This window comes from Triticum urartu, chromosome 3A (assembly GCF_056163025.1).
Source record: "Triticum urartu cultivar PI428250 chromosome 3A, HENAU_Tu73, whole genome shotgun sequence".
Classification (NCBI taxonomy): Eukaryota; Viridiplantae; Streptophyta; class Magnoliopsida; order Poales; family Poaceae; genus Triticum; species Triticum urartu.
Genome location: NC_141875.1, coordinates 7,715,660 through 7,738,563, shown reverse-complemented (window position 1 = coordinate 7,738,563; position 22,904 = coordinate 7,715,660). Strand labels below are relative to the sequence as shown.

Genomic DNA, 22,904 nt, shown 5'->3' with positions numbered 1-22,904 from the left:
TGCACGCACATATGCTTAGTTGGCTTGTAATTTAGTCTAGTTGCACACATATTGATGTTTAGTTGGCAGGACACTAGTTGCACACACATATGCGCAATTGACGTGGCAATGTACTCTAGTTGCACATAAATTGATATTTAGTTGGCAGGACTAGTTACACACATATATACTCAATTGGCGTGGCAATGTAGTCTGGTTGCACACGCATTGATGTTTAGTTGACAAGACTATTGGCACACACATATACTCAGTTGGCGCGGCAACGTAGTCTAGTTGCACACACACTGATGTTTAGTTGGCGTGGCATGTACTCTATTTGCACACATATTGATATTTAGTTGGCAGGAAGACTAGTTCGTCAAAACATTCTCATATGGGATCTACTTTTGAAGAGCACGTCGCGAGGGTTCTAACGGTGAAAATGGATATTAATTTCGAAGTGCGATCTAAAAGTTATGACTTTTTAAAATTTAAAAACCCAAAATAAATGCGTTCATATCTGTTTACATGTTTGCTTTTGTAGTATTTTTTTTAGTACGTGGTACTTTTTCTAATTAGAATTGTTTTATTAATTGGAAGGGACAAATTATTACCTTTTATGAATTAGGGACTAAAATTGTCTGTTTTAGACCGGCCGCTCGGGATGACTAGCGAGCAGCCGGCCGCTCGCTAGATCGGTCCTTTTCTATATCGATTTTATCTTTTTCCTTTTCTATTTTCCAAATATACGCTGGCTTGTTCCAGATATATGTTGAAATAATTTTGTATACCCATTGAACAGTTTCCAAGTACACATTGAAAAATGTCTGTTCACTAAATACTATGAATAAGTTTTTAACACGTGCAAACATCTGTACAGGGTTAGAACATTTTTCTTTTTGTTGCAACGAACGTGCATATTTACTAATGTACACACATTTTTGAATGGATCATATTTAAAAAAAATACTTGAACATTTTTTTTACATAGAATAAAAATGTGAATGGTATGTTTTTGAAACAGATTAATATTTTTAAAGAGTAAAATACACCACAAGTCCTAAAAGTATTTGAGGGGTGTCAAGTTAGTCCTAATACTATAAAAACTACTCCCTCCGTCCCATAATGTAAGATATTGTTGACACTACACTAGTGCCAAAAATGTCTTACATTATTGGGACGGAGGGAGTAGATGATAACCCGCGTGTTACTGTGGTAACCGGTGCAATATATTTCAATTAGATTTGATTGTGTGGAATATAATTTTTTAGATTATTAACATGTGAACCAAAATGAAATACATATGTCTTATTATATAGTTGTAAAATATTTATTGAACATAAGAAAACAAATAGAATGAAGAACATTTTTCCATGCATGGTTGCATGTGGTGATGGCTCTTTCTTCATGCATGGTTGCATGGTGGGGTTGATCTTATCTAGTCTATAATTATACGGGGCATGCTTGCATGTGGAGATAAATAAGTTAGTGGGGATGAACTTCTTTGGTATATGTAAGATGCATATCTGGATCCTAAATGTTTACCAAGTGTGTCAGCCACAATCCTATTCAGACTCCATCAACTTTCACTTGCACAAATGACAGGTTAACTACTTTCACGTGACAACCTGTTGCAACCCCCCCCCCCCCCCCCCATGTCACCGCTTCTATTTTTTGGTCCTCCTACTTGCATACGTCCTTTCTCTTGCCTTCCTCTCCACTTGGATGGCCGCAGTCCACCTCGGCCCCCGAACGTCGCGAACATGATGAGCTCTTGTGTCACGCGCTTGAAAAACTCTAACACGTCTACTCGCGCCGCCAGGGAAGGTTCATCTGCTGGGGAGAATGTTAGAATAAAACTCTCATACAAAATCAAAGACGATAGCAAGGCACGATATTTGTTAATGAGGTTCACCGAGGCCAGGTACATCCCTGGGGTACTGACTACATGCACTTCTCCCCAAAATGCTGCAACACCTGCCTCCCAGGTACCGACACATGACGTCGGTTCCCCCGTGTGCCTATTGCTATCAAGTCGTCATGGGTTACAAGTTGTGGTGCATCCTCATTATATAAGAGGCCTAAGATACAACTTGTTCGACTTCAACCCGACTCGTGTATCCACTCAATTGCATCTCCAAGTCCATGTAATCGCACATGTACAAATATACGACACAAATATAACAGAGGAGGTGGGGATGGAGTCATCGAGACTTCCGCGTTGTGGTAGGAGGAGGACCGGGGCTGGAGCCTGCCTGCTACTTGCGGCGAGCGCCGCCCTGTGCATCGCTCTTCGGGGAAGGAAGACGCCACTGCATGGGGAGGGGGTCTGGGGCCATCACGTCGGAGAGCGATATTTGCGCAACACAAATGTAGGATGGCGGCGACTAGATCGTGGGAGAGAATCAGAGGAATGAGATGGATTGCTTGGTTAGATTGGGCTAGATGGTATCCATGTAGGTTCTATGCAAAGAGGAGAGCCAAAAAAATGCTGATGCAGCGCCGCTAGGACTGCCGGTGACACACTTAGCAAACTTTTAGGACCCATAGGTGCATTTTCATAGTATTATGACCAACTTGACACACACGGAATAGATTTAGGACTTGTATATTTTACTCTTTTTAAAATGTGATTAAACATTTTGTAAAGTGATATGAACACTTTCTACAATCTGCTTGAACAATTGTTTTGTGTTTTTACGAAAAGAAATTTAAACTCTCTCCTGGCCAAAGAGAAGAGTAGCCAAGTATAACCATGTACACATAAACAAGATACGACGGATCCGACTTCAAATATCACTCGTCCAGCAAGAAATTCCCTGGACTGGGTTATTCAGAAGCGTCTTGCTTTTATGGAGTTAAGATACCCAGATAAAAGAATAATAGATAAAGAATATAGCTAGCTTTGAGATTTCAAACATGCCAAGTGAGTTATAAATTTACTGTTTGATTTGGTATCCTTGAAGACAAAAGACGGCTTAGATGATAACACAGTTCTTCCATCTAGCAAAGGGACGATTACTAAGTTTTATTACCGGGAATTGTTTACCATCTTCAAGTTGTTAGTGAACATATTATACTTATGATATAAAAAAGGATGAGCAATCACCTGGTGGATAGAAACTCTTGAAAAGATAGAAGCCATAGACATCCTCGGTTGTATAAAGTCTCTTGGATTCCATCGACTTGAGTTGAACCATGTATACATTCTCATCCACACACAAAAAAATTGTATTAGTAATCTCATCATAGCACACTATAGTTTTCATTATAGGTAACTCAAGCTGGGGAGGGAGGCCAAGAATGATGTGCATTTGAATGGTTTTCCACGGCACCCATGTGCCAACACCACGACAGTTCATGTTTCTCTGCCACATTTGAAAATGCGGGTAAGACAAGACGGCAAAGCCAATAGCGCCATCCTCAGCCAGGATGATCGGACGCTCGCGGACTTCCTCTGTACCAGGAGGCACACTGATCACAGCTAGACTTTGCTCTTCCAAATCAAACTCAATTATGGTATCACTACCCGTGGACAACCAGTAAAGAGCCGTGCCAACAAGCAACCCAGGACAACCGGCCTCAAATACTTGACGTGGACCGACCATCGAGATGAGATTGCCCCATGCATCAGTCTCGGAGAAATAAACTTAAAGGGGCCCGAATGACAGGCGCCGTGCACATGGCCAGGGTCGCTGGCAGTGCACATCACTGTACCCATGAAACAGCCCCTGTCGAACTCCGTCGGGATGGGCACGCGCTGCTGCTCGCCGGTGATGGGAGCGCACACGACGAGCTCCCACCTTTCACCGTCTACGATGAGAACGCGGCCGTCCCGGCATCCGAGCATGGTGCAGTACCGTTCGAAGTCGATGCTCATTGGGACGCTGTCTGGAGGGTCCAAGATTGGGTGGAACACGACAACCTCGTAATGCTCCGGATAGTCTTTCACAAAGAAACCGAGGATGGGCGGCCCCTCCTTCCCGTGGTGGTCGACGAAGCTGGAGAGGAATGTGGGGTCGGTGACGAGGCCTCGCCACCGCTTGCAGACTGCGGAGGCGCACGGGAGGGAGGACGGCAACGTCGAGAGACGGAGGAGGATCTCTCGGAGCAGATCGTCGTCTTCGAGCGCCATCAAGCTGCCGCGATGGCTAGTCGTTTCAATCGGCACCCTCTTTGTCACGGAGAGCCCGCGGCAGGCCGAGGGAGCACGGCGGAGAGGCAGGAGGGAGTGGCGGAGGACGGCTCGTCGATGGATCGGGAGAACGGCGGGGAGGCTGCGTGCCTGCCGGAGCCACGGGCAGACTTATGTTGGTTTTATGACGCTAGATCAATTCACCAGGAGCTGAAACGGCGTACGTGCAAAGCTAGCTGAAGAAGCAAGCTAGCTGGCAGCCTCCTCTTAGGTGAACCTCGCTAGCACCCTGAGGTGCTTATACACGTAACACGTCCACGAGGAACTACGAAGACAGACTAGGACTAGAAATCCTAATCCTACTACGACTCGTACTTGCTCCTATTCCTAATCCTACGTGTACTGAGGCACCGTGGTTAATTTCTAGGGTGTGTCTAGGGCATATCTAGATGTGCTCTATTTATTGCACATCTAAATGGGTGAATCAAGCATAAAGAGGAAAAGAAAAAAGAAAAAAAAAGTATATACAAGAATCTCAACGTAAGATCAATGATATAGGACTTAGATGTGCAATACTTATGACACATCTAGATGTGCTTTAGCAAAACTGTAACTTCTACTCCCCTGGTGGTTTTGGTTTCGTGTTCAATCTTTTCCTTTGGGGAAGTACAATTCACACCTGGACTCTTTTCCAAGAAAGTCAGGAGCATCACCGTCACGTGTGTTTACTGTTTACTCACCTGTATATACAGCAGGTATATACAGTATGTGTGTTTACTCAACTTTGACGTTGCTGCAAGTAGCCAAGTTTCCTGGCCAACAACATCACTGTCACACGTCGAGCCACCAGTTTGGCTTGTAAAATTACCACTCCTTTGTAGTTTAGAAAATAAAAAGGTTTTGGGATTCCGATAAGGGTACCCTTCCGATAATAGAGATGGCAGTAGGAAGAACGAACATCGATACGAATATGATGAACTTGATGATTGCGTGACAGTGAGTGAGGTAGTAGAGATACTAGAAGATGAGGTCGATGGCTTGCAAATGCCTTCGAAGCTAGATTCGTACTCCCTCCGTCCCAAAAAACATGTCACAGGCTTAGTTCATTTATAATTTTGCTAAAAAGCCCTCACAGATTTAAAACCATCTCAAATAAGTCCCTCCATCCCCGTCTTCTTCCTCCGCCTTCCTCCGCCGTTGACAGGGGCCGGCGCCGCCCAGCTGCGCGATTCGTCGCCCACCGGGAAGTCCTCCGCCACCGTCGCCACGTACCCGCGCCCGCCTCAAGCTCCAGCGCGTCCTCCTTGAGCTCCCGCGGATCCTCCTCGAGCTCCCGCGCGTGCGCCGCCGCAGTTCCTCCCGGCCGTGATCCCCTTCGGGCGTCGCGGGAAACTGGACCAGGAGCTCGCGTGCTTCCTCCTCGATCTCCCGCGCGAGCCCCTACTGCTCCTTCTCCCCTGCCCGCGCGCCCGTGCGGTTGCTTCTCCCCTGCCGCCGGTGGAGCTCGTCTGCCCCTGCTGCTGCTCATCTTCCCCTGCTGCTATTGCTCGTCTGCCCCGACGCTGCCCGTGCGGCAGGGCCGTCGCCGCCGCTGCTTCCCTGACGCTGCTCCATCCCTGCCCGATCGAGGTGATTTCTCCTGCCACAAGAAACAAATTGATTCCAGTGTCAAGCAAAGTGATTCCTGTACATGATTCCAGTATTATTGGAAACAAATTGATTCTAGTGAGAAAATCAAGCAAAGTGATTCCAGAATTTTTGAAAACAAATTGATTCTAGTGTTATTAGTGAGAAATTCAAGAAAATTGATTCTAGTGAGGCGCAGGACCTGCTACTTTGCTCCCGTGAGCCTGCCCGTCGTGCTGCTACTCTGCTCTTGCTAACTGCTTGCAGTGTTGCTGCTGCTGATGCTCCATCGCCCGTGCTGCTGCTGCTGACCATCTGTTGTTGATCCAAGTGACCGTGGTGCTACTGTCTGATCTCTGAAGAGGGTACTGCTACCTAAAAATTGTGTGCCTGGTAGATCAAATGATTGTGTTGCTCTGCAGTCAAATTTAAAAATCTCTGTTACTGTAATTGCAGTAGATCAAATGATTCAAATCCAGTCACTGTTACAAGATCCTGAAAATTCAAATTCAGTCACTGTTACAACCCCAAAAAGAATTTATGGGTGCCTGATAGATTAAAATTTTAAATTGTGTGATTGATAGTGTTGGAAGCAATTGTGTGTGACTGTTGACTGCAAATTTTCGGAATGCAAATTTGTAATGCATGAAACATAAGGCACATATTCACACTAAATCAATTTCGATAGTGTCAAATCATACAGTAGTAGTGACAGTAATTTTGATAATTCAAGCAAATTAATTGAACCTATCTATGCTTGACATGGCACAGAAAAAATGAGTAGATGCAGAGCAATTATGATCTAAACAAACATTGTCTCTAGAACTGTTACTAGAGGAACTACTGTAAGTAGAGTAAAGTTGGTGGTGAATGAAGAGAAAAAAAAATGGGCCAGTTGTTAAGCCAAGCAGAACAAGATGATTTAGTGGCATTAGCACTTTAGCAGAGCACATCACGGTTCAGAGATAGAGAAGAAAAAACCTGCTCCAAAGTAGCAGAAATAAGACAAATTCATTCATGGCAGTAAAAAAGAGGTTAGGAGCAGAATCATGAGATGATAAGTAGAGTAGTTATATATGGCACTTGCTAGAGGAACTGCTACTAGCTCTGGGACCTCTATCAGTACTAGAGGAACAAACAAGTGAATGGCTGTAGAAACTACTATAAGTAGAGTAAAATTCAATTAAAACTACTGTAAGTAGAGTAACTTCAGTTAAAACTACTGTAAGTAGAGTAACTTCAGTTAAAACTACTGTAAGTAGAGTAAAGTTCAGCAAAACTACTCTAACTAGAGTAAAATTCAGTAAACTGGATTAGTTTGACATGAAGGTACACTGAATGCATTTCTCTGACAAAGTCCTGTTACAGAAATTGACAATATATACACATACATAAAGTAACTCCCCATTGGAAGTCAAGAGAAGCAAGCAAGCAAGAAAGGAACAAGGCATGGTCAAAATTCAGTTAAGATACATACAGTAAAATCCAATTGTATGACAGGAGTTGAAATCCAATTCTTTCTGAAATGACAGGAGTTGGAAGTTTCATAAGAAATGAAATGGTGTTACAAAGGCTCCTGTCATAACATTTCTTAGTCAGTAGTTCACATTTTTGTAATGGTTGCAAGGCTCTTGTCATTCTACTCATTTTTTGTGTGTATATCCTTGTTATGGTACCATGATGTACTCATCTTTTGTCATTGCTAGCAGGAGTATGGATTTGAACATGATGCCTCAAGAGGAAGACGATGAAGGTATTAATTTGAATTTGATGCCTCAAGAGGAGGAACCTCAAGTGGCAGAGAATGTAGTTATGGATTTGAACTTGATGCCTCAAGAGGAAGACGATGAAGATATGAATTGGATGCCTCAAGAAGATGAAGGGAAAGAGGATGAAGCTCAAGAGGAAGAGGATGAAGTTATGAATTGGATACTTCAAGAGAAGAGAAGAGAATTGTCATATAAGGAGAGACATGGTGTTTACTTTGCATTGCTGGTAATCCAGCTCAGAGATGGATCTGTTCAACCAGACGACAAGCTGCTAGTCTCAAACCTGTTGGACATAAGTGTACGATCTGTTGACAGAATCTGGGAACAGACTAAAAAGCAAATTGTCGATGGCAAATAAGTAGATGTGTCAAGCAAGAAGCCAGGAAGATCCGGCCGAAAGAGAAAGGAGTTAGATCTAGAGAGGACCTCAACAATCCCACTGAATAAAAGAAGAACAATTCGATCTCTGGCATGGTCTCTAGGTGTGGCCCGATCGACCCTACATAAGAGGTTCCAGTTGAATGAGCTCAACCGCATCACAAGCACCGTGAAGCCTCACCTCAAGCTAGAGAACAAGCTTGCGAGATTGAAATTTTATATGTCCATGGTCGATGACAATTCGATCTCAACTTCTCGGGCTATGTTAAAACCAATGACGAATATGGTTCACATCGATGAGAAGTGGTTTGACATGACGAGAGTGAAGAATATTTACTATGTACTTCCAGGAGAACCTGAACCGAAGCGCACCGTGTCAAACACTCACAGCATTGGGAAGGTGATGTTCCTAACAGCTGTTGCCAAGCCTCGATATAACAATGAGGGGGAGCTAACATTCGATGGGAAGGTCAGCATTTGGGCATTCGTCGAAGAGACTGAGGCGAAGCGGACAAGTCAAAACAGAACAAAGGGAACAAAAGTGTTGACATCAGTGAAAGTAACCAGGCCTGTGTGCAGAGATTATCTAATCAATAAGGTTATCCCGGCAATTCAGGATAAGTGGCCTGACGATGATGAGGGAGCAACAATATTCATCCGACAGGATAACGCAAAGCCTCATGTCCTTCCCAATGATGTAGCTTTTCGAGAAGCTGTGGAACAAACTTATCTTGACATCCGATTGCTACAACAGCCCCCAAATAGCCCTGAGTTAAATTGTTTGGACCTCTGCTTCTATAACTCTCTCCAGTCTCTAACCGGCTGCAGGTCACCTACAAACATCCAGGAACTGGTACAGGGTGTGGAAGAGGAATTCGAGAACTACGATCCCGACAGGTTGCACAGAAGCTTTATCACATTAGAAGCAGTTATGTTTGAAGTTATGAAAGACAAAGGAGAAAATCAATATAAGTTGCCCCACTTGCACAAGGATCGCGTTCAGAATGCTGGAATGGAAATAAGCGGTGTATATTGCGATAGTCGGGTAGTTGTTGATACTAGGGCCATTATAGAAGAAATGGAAATTGCAATAGGAAAAGAAAGTGAAAGGAAAGAATTAGCTAGAGAAGGGAAACGAAAGAAGAGTAAAGGGAAGGGAAGGGAAGTGAAGTGAAGAAATGGCCAGAGAAAGGAAAATAATGTAGCCAAGAGGGGACAAAAAGGCCCTTATGTCATGTAGTCAGGTAGTCGTTGATACCTGGTGCTCCTTGTGTATGTCTTGTGTAATCTTGTGTCAAGAGGGGACAAAGAGGCCCTTATGTCATCTCCTTGTGTATGCCTTGTCTATTCCTTGTGTCAAGAGGGAATTATGTGGGTTATTTGGATTAATTGAATTATCTGGGTTATTTGAATTAATTTGGGTTATTTGGATTTATTTGAATTATTTGAATTGATCTGGATTAATTTTAGTTATTTGAATTAATTTGGATTAATTTTAGTTATCTGAATTAATTTAAAATATTTGGATTTACAATGTGCCTCAACTATCCTATCTTGGAGCAACAAATGATCATGTACAATTTGAATTTGAATTTTTTGTTCTAAAGACGGTTTGAGCATTATGTTGGGGAACATAGCAATAATTCAAAATTTTCCTACGTGTCACCAAGATCAATCTATGGAGTCATCTAGCAACGAGGGAGGAGTGGATCTACATACCCTTGTAGATCGCGCGCGAAAGCGTTCAAGAGAACGGGGTTGATGGAGTCGTACTCGTCGTGATCCAAATCACCGATGACCAAGTGCCGAACGGACGGCACCTCCGCGTTCAACACACGTACAGCCCGGTGACGTCTCCCACGCCTTGATCCAGCAAGGAGAGAGGGAGAGGTTGAGGAAGACTCCATCCAGCAGCAGCACAACGGCGTGGTGGTGGTGGAGGAGCGTGGCAATCCTGCAGGGCTTCGCCAAGCACCACGGGAGACGAGAAGGACTTGGGAGAAGGGGAGGGCTGCACCAGAACATTGGTATGGCTGCCCTCCCACCCCCCACATATATATAGGGGCAAGGGAGAGGGGGGGAGGCGCAGCCTTGGCCCTTCCTCCAAGGAAGGGTGCGGCTAGGAGGAGTCCCTCCTCCCCAAGGCACCTCGGAGGTGCCTTCCCCCTTTAGGACTCTTCCTTTCCCTCTTCTCTTGGCGCATGGGCCTCTTGGGGCTGGTGCCCTTGGCCCATATAGGCCAAGGCGCACCCCCTACAGCCCATGTGGCCCCCCGGGGCAGGTGGCCCCACCCGGTGGACCCCCGGGACCCTTCCGGTGGTCCCGGTACAATACCGGTGACCCCGAAACTTGTCCGCTGACCAAAACAGGACTTCCCATATATAAATCTTTACCTCCGGACCATTCCGGAACTCCTCGTGACGTCCGGGATCTCATCCCGGACTCCGACCAACATTAGGTAACCACATACAAACTTCCTTTATAACCCTAGTGTCATCGAACCTTAAGTGTGTAGACCCTACAGGTTCGGGAGACATTCAGACATGACCGAGACGTTCTCCGGTCAATAACCAACAGCGGGATCTGGATACCCATGTTGGCTCCCACATGTTCCACGATGATCTCATCGGATGAACCACGATGTCAAGGACTTAATCAATCCCGTATACAATTCCCTTTGTCTATCGGTACGATACTTGCCCGAGATTCGATCGTCGGTATCCCGATACCTTGTTCAATCTCGTTACCGGCAAGTCTCTTTACTCGTTCCGTAACACATCATCCCGTGATCAACTCCTTGATCACATTGTGCACATTATGATGATGTCCTACCGAGTGGGCCCAGAGATACCTCTCCGTCACACGGAGTGACAAATCCCAGTCTCGATTCGTGCCAACCCAACAGACACTTTCGGAGATACCTGTAGTGTACCTTTATAGCCACCCAGTTACGTTGTGACGTTTGGCACACCCAAAGCACTCCTACGGTATCCGGGAGTTGCACAATCTCATGGTCTAAGGAAATGATACTTGACATTATAAAAGCTTTAGCGAACGAACTACACGATCTTTGTGCTATGCTTAGGATTGGGTCTTGTCCATCACATCATTCTCCTAATGATGTGATCCCGTTATCAAAGACATCCAATGTCCATGGTCAGGAAACCGTAACCATCTATTGATCAACGAGCTAGTCAACTAGAGGCTTACTAGGGACATGGTGTTGTCTATGTATCCACACATGTATCTGAGTTTCCTATCAATACAATTATAGCATGGATAATAAACGATTATCATTAACAAGGAAATATAATAATAACTTATTTATTATTGCCTCTAGGGCATATTTCCAACAGTCTCCCACTTGCACTAGAGTCAATAATCTAGTTCACATCGCCATGTGATTAACACTCACAGGTCACATCGCCATGTGACTAACACCCAAGAGTTTACTAGAGTCAGTAGTCTAGTTCACATCACTATGTGATTAACACTCAATGAGTTCTAGGTTTGATCATGTTGCTTGTGAGAGAGGTTTTAGTCAACGGGTCTGAACCTTTCAGATCCGTGTGTGCTTTACAAATCTCTATGTCATCTCCCAGATGTAGCTACCACGTTCTATTTGGAGCTATTCCAAATAACTGTTCTACTTGGAGCTGTACTAAATTTTTGCTCCATTATACATATCCGGTATCTCTACTCAGAGCTATCCGGATAGGTGTTAAGCTTGCATCGACGTAACCCTTTACGACGAACTCTTTTACCACCTCCATAATCGAGAAAATTCCTTAGTCCACTAGTTACTAAGGATAACTTTGACCGCTGTCCTGTGATCCATTCTTGGATCACTCTTGTATCCCTTGACTGACTCATGGCAAGGCACACTTCAGGTGCGGTACACAGCATAGCATACTGTAGAGCCTACGTCTTAAGCATAGGGGACGACCTTCGTCCTTTCTCTCTATTCTGCCGTGGTCGAGCTTTAAGTCTTAACTTCGTACCTTACAACTCAGGCAAGAACTCCTTCTTTGACTGGTCCATCTTGAACACCTTCAAGATCATGTCAAGGTATGTGCTCATTTGAAAGTACCATTAAGCGTTTTGATCTATCCTTATAGATCTTGATGCTCAATTCTCAAGTAGCTTAATCCAGGTTTTCCATTGAAAAACATTTTTCAAATAACCCTATATGCTTTCTAGAAATTCTACGTCATTTCCAATCAACAATATGTTAACAACATATACTCATCGGAAATTCTATAATGCTCCCACTCACTTCTTTGGAAATACAAATTTCTCATAAACTTTGTATAAACCCAAAATCTTTGATCATCATCAAAGCACACATTCCAACTCCGAGACGCTTACTCCAGTCCTTAGAAGGATTGCTGGAGCTTTGCATACTTATTAGCATCTTTCAGGATTGACAAAACCTTCCGGTTGTATCACATACAGCCTTTCCTCAAGAAAATCATCGAGGAAACAATGTTTTGACATCCTATCTACAAGATTTCATAAATAATGCAGTAATCGCTAATATAATTCCAACACACTCTTAGCATCGCTACGAGTGAGAAAGTCTCATCGTAGTCAACTCCTTGAACTTGTCGGGAAACTTCTTAACGACAAGTCGAGCTTTCTTAATGGTGACATTTACCATCATTGTCCGTCTTCCTTTTAAAATCCATATGTACCTAACAGCCTTACGACCATCAAGTAGTTCTTCCAAAGTCTACACTTTGTTTTCATATATGGATCCTCTCTCGGATTTTATGGCCTCGAGCCATTTATCGGAATCCGGGCCCACCATCGCTTCTCCATAGCTCGTAGGTTCATTGTTGTCTAGCAACATGACTTCCAAGACAGGACTACGTACCACTCTGAAGTAGTACGCATCCTTGTCATCCTACGAGGTTTGGTAGTGACTTGATCTGAAGTTTCATGATCACTATCATAAGCTTCCACTTCAATTGGTGTAGGTGCCACAGGAACAACTCTTTGTGCCCTGCTATACACTAGTTGAAGTAACGGTTCAATAACCTCATCAAGTCTCCACCATCCTCCCACTCAATTCTTTCGAGAGAAACTTTTCCTCGAGAAAGGACCTGATTCTAGAAACAATCCCTTATTGCTTTCGAATCTGAGACAGGAGGTATACCCAACTGTTTTGGGTGTCCTATGAAGATGCATTTATCCGCTTTGGGTTTGAGCTTATCAGCCCGAAACTTTTTCACATAAGCGTCGCAGCCCCAAACTTTTAAGTAATGACAGCTTAGGTTTCTTTAAACCATAGTTCATACGGTGTCATCTCATCGGAATTACGTGGTGCCCCTTTTAAAGTGAATGTGGTTGTCTCTAATGCCTAACCCATAAACTATTGTGGTAATTCGATAAGAGACATCATGGTATGCATCATATCCAATAGGGTGCAGTTATGATGTTCGGACACACCATCACACTATGGTGTTCCAGGCTGTATCAGTTGTGAAACAATTTCCACAATGTCTTAATTCTGTGCCAAACTCGTAATTCAGATATTCATCTCTATGATCATATCATAGATACTTTATCCTCTTGTCACGACGATCTTTCAACTTCACCCTGAAATTACTTGAACCTTTCAATAATTCAGACTCGTGATTCATCAAGTAAATATACTCAACATCTACTCAAATCATCTGTGAAGTAAGAACATAACGATATCCACTACACGCCTCAGCACTCATTGGACTGCACACATCAAAATGTATTACTTCCAACAAGTTGCTTTCCAGTTCCATTTTACCGAAACTGAGGCTTTCAGTCATCTTGCCCATGTGGTATAATTTGCATGTCTCAAGTGATTCAAAAATCAAGTGAGTCCAAACGGTCCATTTGCATGGAGTTTCTTCATGCATAAACACCAATAGACATGGTTCGCATGTCTCAAACTTTTCAAAAACGAGTGAGCCCAAAGATCCATCAACATGGAGCTTCTTCATGCGTTTTATACCGATATGACTTAAGTGGCAGTGCCACAAGTAGGTGGTACTATCATTACTATCTTATATCTTTTGGCATGAACATGTGTATCACTACGATCGAGATTCAATAAACCATTCATTTTAGGCGTAAGACCATTGAAGGTATTATTCAAATAAACAGAGTAACGATTATTCTCCTTAAATGAATAACCGTATTGCGATAGTCATAATCCAATCATGTCTATGCTCAACGCAAACACCAAATAACCATTATTTAGGTTTAACACCAATCTCGATGGTAGAGGGAGCGTGCGATGCTTGATCATATCAACATTGGAAACACTTCCAACACATATCGTCAGCTCACCTTTAGCTAGTCTCCGTTTATTCCGTAGCTTTTATTTCGAGTTACTAACACTTAGCAACCGAACCGGTATCTAGTACCCTGGTGCTACTAGGAGTACTAGTAAAGTACACATCAACACAATGTATATCCAATATACTTCTATCGACCTTGCCAGCCTTCTAATCTACCAAGTATCTAGGGTAATTCTGCTCCAGTGGTTGTACCCCTTATTACAAAAGCACTTAGTCTCGGGTTTGGGTTCAACCTTGGGTTTCTTCACTAGAGCAGCAGCTGATTTGCCGTTTCATGAAGTATCCCTTCTTGCCCTTGCCCTTCTTGAAACTAGTGGTTTCGCCAACCATCAACAATTGATGCTCCTTCTTGATTTCTACTTTTGTGGTGTCAAACATCACGAATATCTCAAAGATCATCATATATGTCCTTGATATGTTATAGTTCATCACGAAGCTCTAGCAGCTTGGTGGTAATGACTTCGGAGAAACATCACTATCTCATCTGGAAGATCAACTCCCACTCGATTCAAATGATTGATGTACTCAGACAATCTGAGCACAAGCTCAACAATTGAGCTTTTCTCCCTTAGTTTGTAGGCTAAGAAAATCGTCGGAGGTCTTATACCTCTTGACGTGGGCACGAACCTGAAATTCCAATTTCAGCCCTCGAAACATCTCATATGTTTCGCGACGTTTCAAAACGTCTTCGGTGCCTCAATTCTAAACCGTTTAATTGAACTATCACGTAGTTATCAAAATGTGTATGTCAGATGTTCGCAACATCCACAGACAACGTTTGAGGTTCAGCACACTGAGCGGTGCATTAAGGACATAAGCCTTCTGTGAAGCAATGAGGACAATCCTCAGTTTACGGACCTAGTCCGCATAATTGCTACTTTCAACTTTCAACTAAATTTTCTCTAGGAACATATCTAAACAGTAGAACTAAAGCGTGAGCTACGACATAATTTGCGAAGACCTTTTGACTATGTTCAGGATAATTAAGTTCATCTTATGAACTCCTACTCAGATAGACATCCCTCTAGTCATCTAAGTGATTACATGATCCGAGTCAACTAGGCCGTGTCCGATCATCACGTGAGACGGACTAGTCAACATCGGTGAACATCTTCATGTTGATCGTATCTACCATACGACTCATGCTCGACCTTTCGGTCTTCTGTGTTTCGAGGCCATGTCTGTACATGCTAGGCTCGTCAAGTCAACCTAAGTGTTTGCATGTGTAAATCTGTCTTACACCCGTTGTATGTGAACGTTTGAATCAAACACCCGATCATCACGTGGTGCATTGAAACAACGAACTGTCGCAACGGTGCACAGTTAGGGGGAACACTTTCTTGAAATTTTAATGAGGGATCATCTTATTTACTACCGCCGTTCTAAGCAAATAAGATGTATAAACATGATAAACATCACATGCAATCAAATAGTGACATGATATGGCCAATATCATATTGCTCCTTTTGATCTCCATCTTCGGGGCTCCATGATCATCATCGTCACCGGCATGACACCATGATCTCCATCATCATGATCTCCATCATCGTGTCTTCATGAAGTTGTCTCGCCAACTATTACTTCTACTACTATGGCTAACGGTTAGCAATAAAGTAAAGTAATTACATGACGTTTATGTTGACACGCAGGTCATAAATAAATAAAGACAACTCCTATGGCTCCTGCCGGTTGTCATACTCATCGACATGTAAGTCGTGATTCCTATTACAAGAACATGATCAATCTCATAAATCACATATATAATTCATCACATCCTTTTGGCCATATCACATCACATAGCATACCCTGCAAAAACAAGTTAGACGTCCTCTAATTGTTGTTTGCATGTTTTACGTGGCTGCTATGGGTTTCTAGCAAGAACGTTTCTTACCTACGCAAAGACCACAACGTGATATGCCAATTGCTATTTACCCTTCATAAGACCCTTTTCATCGAATCCGATCCGACTAAAGTGGGAGAGACAGACACCCGCCAGCCACCTTATGCAACTAGTGCATGTCAGTCGGTGGAACCAGTCTCACGTAAGAGTACGTGTAAGGTCGGTCCGGGCCGCTTCATCCCACGATGTCGCCGAATCAAGATTGGACTAGTAACGGTAAGCATATTGAACAAAATCAATGCCCACAACTACTTTGTGTTCTACTCGTGCATGGTAACTACGCATAGACCTAGCTCATGATGCCACTGTTGGGGAACGTAGCAATAATTCAAAATTTTCCTACGTGTCACCAAGATCAATCTATAGAGTCATCTAGCAACGAGGGAGGAGTGGATCTACATACCCTTGTAGATCGCGCGCGGAAGCGTTCAAGAGAACGGGGTTGATGGAGTCATACTCGTCGTGATCCAAATCACCGATGACCAAGTGCCGAATGGACGGCACCTCCGCGTTCAACACACGTACAGCCCGGTGACGTCTCCCACGCCTTGATCCGGCAAGGAGAGAGGAAGAGGTTGAGGAAGACTCCATCCAGCAGCAGCACAACGGCGTGGTGGTGGTGGAGGAGCGTGGCAATCCTGCAGGGTTTCGCCAAGCACCACGGGAGAGGAGAAGGACTTGGGAGAAGGGGAGGGCTGCACCAGAACATTGGTATGGCTGCCCTCCCACCTCCCACATATATATAGGGGCAAGGGAGAGGGGGGAGGCGCAGCCTTGGCCCTTCCTCCAAGGAAGGGTGCGGCTAGGAGGAGTCCCTCCTCCCCAAGGCACCTCGGAGGTGCCTTCCCCCTTTAGGACTCTTCCTTTCCCTCTTCTCTTGGCGCATGGGCCTCTTGGGGCTGGTGCCCTTGGCCCATATAGGCCAAGGCGCACCCCCTACAGCCCATGTGCCCCCCGGGGGCAGGTGGCCCCACCCGGTGGACCCCCGGGACCCTTCCGGTGGTCCCGGTACAATACCGGTGACCCCGAAACTTGTCTGCTGACCAAAACAGGACTTCCCATATATAAATCTTTACCTCCGGACCATTCCGGAATTCCTCGTGATGTCTGGGATCTCATCCGGGACTCCGAACAACATTCGGTAACCACATACAAACTTCCTTTATAACCCTAGCGTCATCGAACCTTAAGTGTGTAGACCCTACGGGTTCGGGAGACATGCAGACATGACCGAGACGTTCTCCGGTCAATAACCAACAGCGGGATCTGGATACCCATGTTGGCTCCCACATGTTCCACGATGATCTCATCGGATGAACCACGATGTCAAGGACTTAATCAATCCCGTATACAATTCCCTTTGTCTATCGGTACGATACTTGCCTGAGATTCGATCGTCGGTATCCCGATACCTTGTTCAATCTCGTTACCAGCAAGTCTCTTTACTCGTTCCGTAACACATCATCCCGTGATCAACTCCTTGATCACATTGTGCACATTATGATGATGTCCTACCGAGTGGGCCCAGAGATACCTCTCCGTCACACGGAGTGACAAATCCCAGTCTCGATTCGTGCCAACCCAACAAACACTTTCGGAGATAACTGTAGTGTACCTTTATAGCCACCCAGTTACGTTATGACGTTTGGCACACCCAAAGCACTCCTACGGTATCCGGGAGTTGCACAATCTCATGGTCGAAGGAAATGATACTTGACATTATAAAAGCTTTAGCGAACGAACTACACGATCTTTGTGCTATGCTTAGGATTGGGTCTTGTCCATCACATCATTCTCCTAATGATGTGATCCCGTTATCAACGACATCCAATGTCCATGGTCAGGAAACCGTAACCATCTATTGATTAACGAGCTAGTCAACTAGAGGCTTACTAGGGACATGGTGTTGTCTATGTATCCACACATGTATCTGAGTTTCCTATCAATACAATTATAGCATGGATAATAAACAATTATCATGAACAAGGAAATATAATAATAACTTATTTATTATTGCCTCTAGGGCATATTTCCAACACATTATGGTTATGGTTCTTCACAAATTACACTGTCAATTTCATTCTTTAAACAGTGTGTTGCAAGAGAGATAATTCTAAGAAGTCAGAAAAATTCAATCACAAGAAAATTAACAAAAAATGAAAGATAACCTAACATTACTCCTCCGTTGTACTCCAGTGGAGAGCATTATAAGAGAAATGCTCAACTGTAGGTAATGCAACATCATGGGAGCCAAAAGAAAACAAAGATAGTGGCTGAAAAAATTACTCCAGTTCATTGTGCTGGAGTACTCCATCAGCAACAATCGTAAGTGGCAAAGAATATTCAACTTAACAATCAGCAGCAGCTTCATTATTCCATTAACAGTACTGGAGTAAGCTACTGAAGCTACAACCAATTAGGAGGCCCACACTACTATCCTGGAAGATGCAGCTATTACTCCTTTGGTTTACAAACTGGACTTTTAACTGACTTTTAAACTGAATTTTTACTTCAAAATAAGAGTACCATGCCTTCTTAATTGAATTTTTAACATAATCTCTCTCTTGGCCTAGGAGTACTCAATTTCAATCTCTCTCTTAGCGTAGGAGTACTGAATTTTTACAGTAGATTTACACTGATTTTCCAACTCAAGCAGTATCCATTCACTTATTTTGATTTTCCAACTCAAAATAAGAGTACCATGCCTACTTAACTGAATTTTTAACATAATCTCTCTCTTGACCTAGGAGTACTGAATTTTTGAACAATAAATGGACACACATGACGGCTACTCTTGTTTGCAGTAAGATGAATGTATTACGGCTAACTTGGGCAATTTACTGCATAAGCAAGTTTTAGGCTCTCAGAAACAACTGCACAGAGTATAATTCACAAGTTGACATCACACTTTACAAAAGCACATCTCAGTTTACAGGAGTACATCTCACATTCACTAAAATTCAGTAGACAGAGAATAAGTGGTTCAGAGAATACACACATTCAGTAAATTCAGTAAAGATGAAGTTGGTGACTAGCAGAGATGAAGTGATTCAGTAAAGATGAAGTGACTCAGTAAATTCAGAGAATACTCAAATTCAGTAAATTCAGTAAGTACTTCATCTCGGGCACTGGTTTACAGAGAATACTCAAATTCAGTAAATTCAGTAGACAGAGAGGTTCATACCCAGGTTGTAGCCGCCGCCGCTGCTGCCCAGGCTGTAGGACTTGGAGATGCTGGAGAAGATTTGTAGTGGCCGCTGCTGCTGCCAAGTGAGCAGGCACGACCCACTGGACAGCCGTTGCCGCTGCCGCGGTGTTACAGCCGCCGCCTCCGCCGCTGCCGCTGCCGCGGGTCTTCCACCAGAGAAACAACGAAGAAGAAGAAGTCGCAAATCCACGAGCAAATCCACGAGCTTAAGCTTGTTGTCGTCGTCGGGCTCATCAGCGCGGCGGTAGCTGGGGAAATCTAAGATTTTTATGAGGAAGGGGGGAGCTTGGGGAGGAAGGTGAGCGGCAGATGCAGCGGCGGAGCAGGAGGCAGCTGCGGCGGGGGAGCGGGGAAGCGACGGCGGCGGGGAGCAGCGCAGCTGGGGATTCTGTCGGAGGAGGAGGACACGACGAGTGCGGATTTGGTCGGGAGAAACTGAAGGGTTTTTTTGAAAAAATATCCTCGCGACATGTTTTTCAGGACGGAGGGAGTATGACAGAAAACCTCTGGGGTGGCAATGACACCGGGTTAGGCGGTATATAGGGGAAGAGAGGGGTGGTAGGAAGTGCCTGTGGCCGGATTAATGCCTTGATTAATGGCAGGTGCAGCGAGGCAGGTGGCGTGCAGCAGGCAACTCGACCTGTGTGGGAGTCCATACCGGCAGGGGACTCGGAGCCGTGTGGGTCGCCATTCTCTTCCAACGAAGAATGATGAGTCCTCTGGCTTATATGAACCATAACAAATAACTGGACAACAGCAGCAAGAAGTCTTCTCACCATCGAACAAATTTCTACCATGCTAATTTTGTCGTTCATGAAAGCATCAAATTATTTGTAGACTGGAACCAAAACTGAAATGTTAAAATTTCGTTTGGATAGACAAGATTACATGCCAATTATTTCTTTTTGAAAAATTACAACACTTATATTTCCCTTATCTGGTATATTCTGCGATACTTCCTTCGGCCCTGTGTTTTTCCCATTAATCTCAAGGCATAAAAAAAGAGCATGGGTAGATCCTGATCACAATCGATCTATGGTGATGAACATGCTTGTGAAAAACTAAAACAGTTTAATTCTCACAAACTATATTCAAGTGATATTCTTACTTGCTGAACGATTTCAGCACATTATTAAATCAAAAAATGAAACATTCATCCCAATGCACTGTGCTGCGCTTCAGCTCAATCACATCCAGCAGTAATGCCTATGCCTAGAAGCATAAAATTTAATTAATGAGAATGCCGACGAAAAGAGAAATGGATAAGAGAAGACAATAGTAGTTGGTAATTAACATATATAGTTGAGCTTAGAAATATCACTTGAGCAAAATATCTCATTTCCATCTATATGTTACATAGTGTTGGTGCAACGGACGTGTTGATATGGACCTAAAATTAATAACTAGATCAAAATAAGATAAAAGTACAAGATAGAAAATATAACTAGCTTTGAGGTAACAAACATGCCAATTGAGTTACCGATTTGTCATTTGATATGGTATCTCGGAAGAGTGAAAACATCTATACTGGATGATAGTTACTAAATAGTACCACTATATGTCCGTTTGTATATCTAGCATAGGAAGAAATTATAATTAAATTTAAGTTGTTATTGAATAGTATAGTAGCATAAGGATAATATTTGGGCAATCAAGTGTAAGATATAACCAGATCATACACATATATAATATAAGGCCTAAGGATGAACAATCACCTGGAGGACGGAAACTCTTAAAAGGATAATAGCGACAGCTTGCATAATTAGTGACTCCATCAAGTTTCTTGAATTGCATTGACTTAAGTTGAACCATATAGACTCCCCCGCGCATATGTAGAACTATTGCTTCAGTATCCTCATCATACCCAATCAATCGTGTCTTTTTTATCTTAACCCGCGGAGAGATCCCAAGAATTGCGTTATTCCGCAACAACCAAGTGGTAACACCTTGATAATTGACCTTCATCTGCCACATTTGAATGCTATATTCAGTTAACACGAAAAGACCAACATGACCATCCTCTGCTTTGATGAGCCGATGTTCGTGGGGTTCATTAAGACCAGGCCCCTTGATCATGGTGAGCGTCCCTCTATCCAAATCAAATTCAAGTATGTCATCTTTCATGGGCAACAAGTAAATGGCACTACCAGTTAGGGTCCCATGATTATGAGCATAAAAACTCGCACGTGTTGCCGATGTGGAGACGTAACTACCCCATATACCAGTCTCTGAGGAGTAAACGCATGCGCTGAATGTTTTTGTATATGGAGTCATGGACATCAGTGCCACCTTGTATGAGCTGGACTGGCAGCTACCGTGCATGCAGTCAGGCGCTGTGGCGGCACAAAGCACCACCCCGTCGAGGTGGCCACGGGTCCACTGGAATTCTGCCGGAATCGGCACGCGGTGTTGCTCACCTGTAATGGGTTCGCACACAACAAGCTCTGCCCGCCACCTGTCTTTGATGAGGACACGGCCGTGACCGCAATCGAGCACACGATAATCACGGCGATCGCTGCAGTGTCCAAGGTCAAAACGCTCCAAAGGGGTGCCCTCCGTGGGGTCTAGGATGGGGGTGAACACAATCTCCTTGTCGCTGCACACGAGGGCGCCAAGGAGGGGCGGCTCCAAGCGGCGGCGGAGGAACCTGGGGTCGGCGACGAGGCCTCGCCAACGCTTGCAAACTGCGGAGACGCGCCGGAGAGAGGACCGCTGCGGTGGGAGACGGAGAAGGATCTCCTCGAGGAGATCGTCGTTGTCCAGCGGGGAGGCAGGCGCCGCCGGAGGCGAGCTGCTGCTGGTGGTAATTTCGTCGCTCATCTTGATTGGGGATCAGGAGTTCGAGACGACGGAGGAGACAGGGAAGTAGAAGACGTTCGGCGTACGTTTCTTTGCAAGGCAAAAGCAAAGCAACAGCGAATTGTTTCCCCGGTCCTGCGCGTGCGTGCATCCTTTTAAACAGCCTCGTACACTCGTCCAGATGGAAACAAATCTGATTTCACGTTCTGGCGGACGTGTACGTGGGCAACACGGAAGTCTTTTGTAGTTGGAACCCTCAACTGATCTTGCGCCTTGGAAGCTAATCGGTGTAGCTTTCACAGCTAGTTTCCATCTCGTATTTTCTGACCTAGTATGTTTCCTTTTCTTTCTTGTTTTTTTGGAAAAACTTCCAATCTAATCATCAATTTTCAAGATAGTACAAAGAACACCGAAAGTAAAAATTGCATCCAAGTATGCAGACCATCTAATGACTACAAGCACTAAAGCAAGAAGAAGGCGCGCCGCCATCATGGCCCTGACTCAGCGGAATCGGGCAAACCTTATTGTACTAGATAGTTGGGAAGTCATTGTGCTAAGATCCTACAGTCCAGTGCATCAGAATAACAACCGCCGCCTATAGAGAGGGAAGCATTAACCGGAAGAATCCAACATGTAGACACACGAATACAGACGAGCGAAGACCGGATCCACGTGGATCCACTGAAGACAAACGCTGGTCGAATCCCGCGAGATCCACCGTAGACAAACCTTCACACGCCTTCCAACGATGCTAGAAGCATCGCCGGAAC

General features: G+C 44.2%; 1 protein-coding gene, 1 long non-coding RNA gene and 1 pseudogene across 2 annotated transcripts; all 3 read right to left on the bottom strand.

The window, feature by feature from the left end:
- Positions 1-3,058: 3,058 nt before the first annotated feature.
- Positions 3,059-4,113, bottom strand: LOC147977651 (uncharacterized; annotated as a pseudogene).
- A 1,188-nt stretch (positions 4,114-5,301) lies between these two features.
- On the bottom strand, positions 5,302-19,798 carry LOC147977650 (uncharacterized). Its single transcript, XR_015617898.1, has 3 exons — positions 19,312-19,798; positions 5,942-6,114; positions 5,302-5,752 (listed from the first exon to the last, which is right to left on the bottom strand). It is a non-coding gene; the product is annotated as an uncharacterized LOC147977650 (long non-coding RNA).
- Positions 19,799-20,426: 628 nt separating this feature from the next.
- Positions 20,427-22,155, bottom strand: LOC147977649 (uncharacterized). The gene is made up of 2 exons (XM_087514499.1): positions 21,051-22,155; positions 20,427-20,446 (listed from the first exon to the last, which is right to left on the bottom strand). Exons 1-2 carry the CDS (start codon positions 22,153-22,155, stop codon positions 20,427-20,429), a joined length of 1,125 nt encoding a protein of 374 aa, XP_087370625.1.
- Between the last annotated feature and the right edge of the window lie 749 nt (positions 22,156-22,904).

Coding starts and splice junctions, on each gene's coding strand:
- LOC147977649 (XM_087514499.1), bottom strand. CDS start 22,155: ATGAGCGACGAAATTACCACCAGCAGCAGCTCGCCTCCGGCGGCGCCT. Junction 20,447..21,050: donor TAAGAGTTTCCGTCCTCCAG/GTGATTGTTCAT, acceptor GAAATCGTTCAG/CAAGTAAGAATATCACTTGA.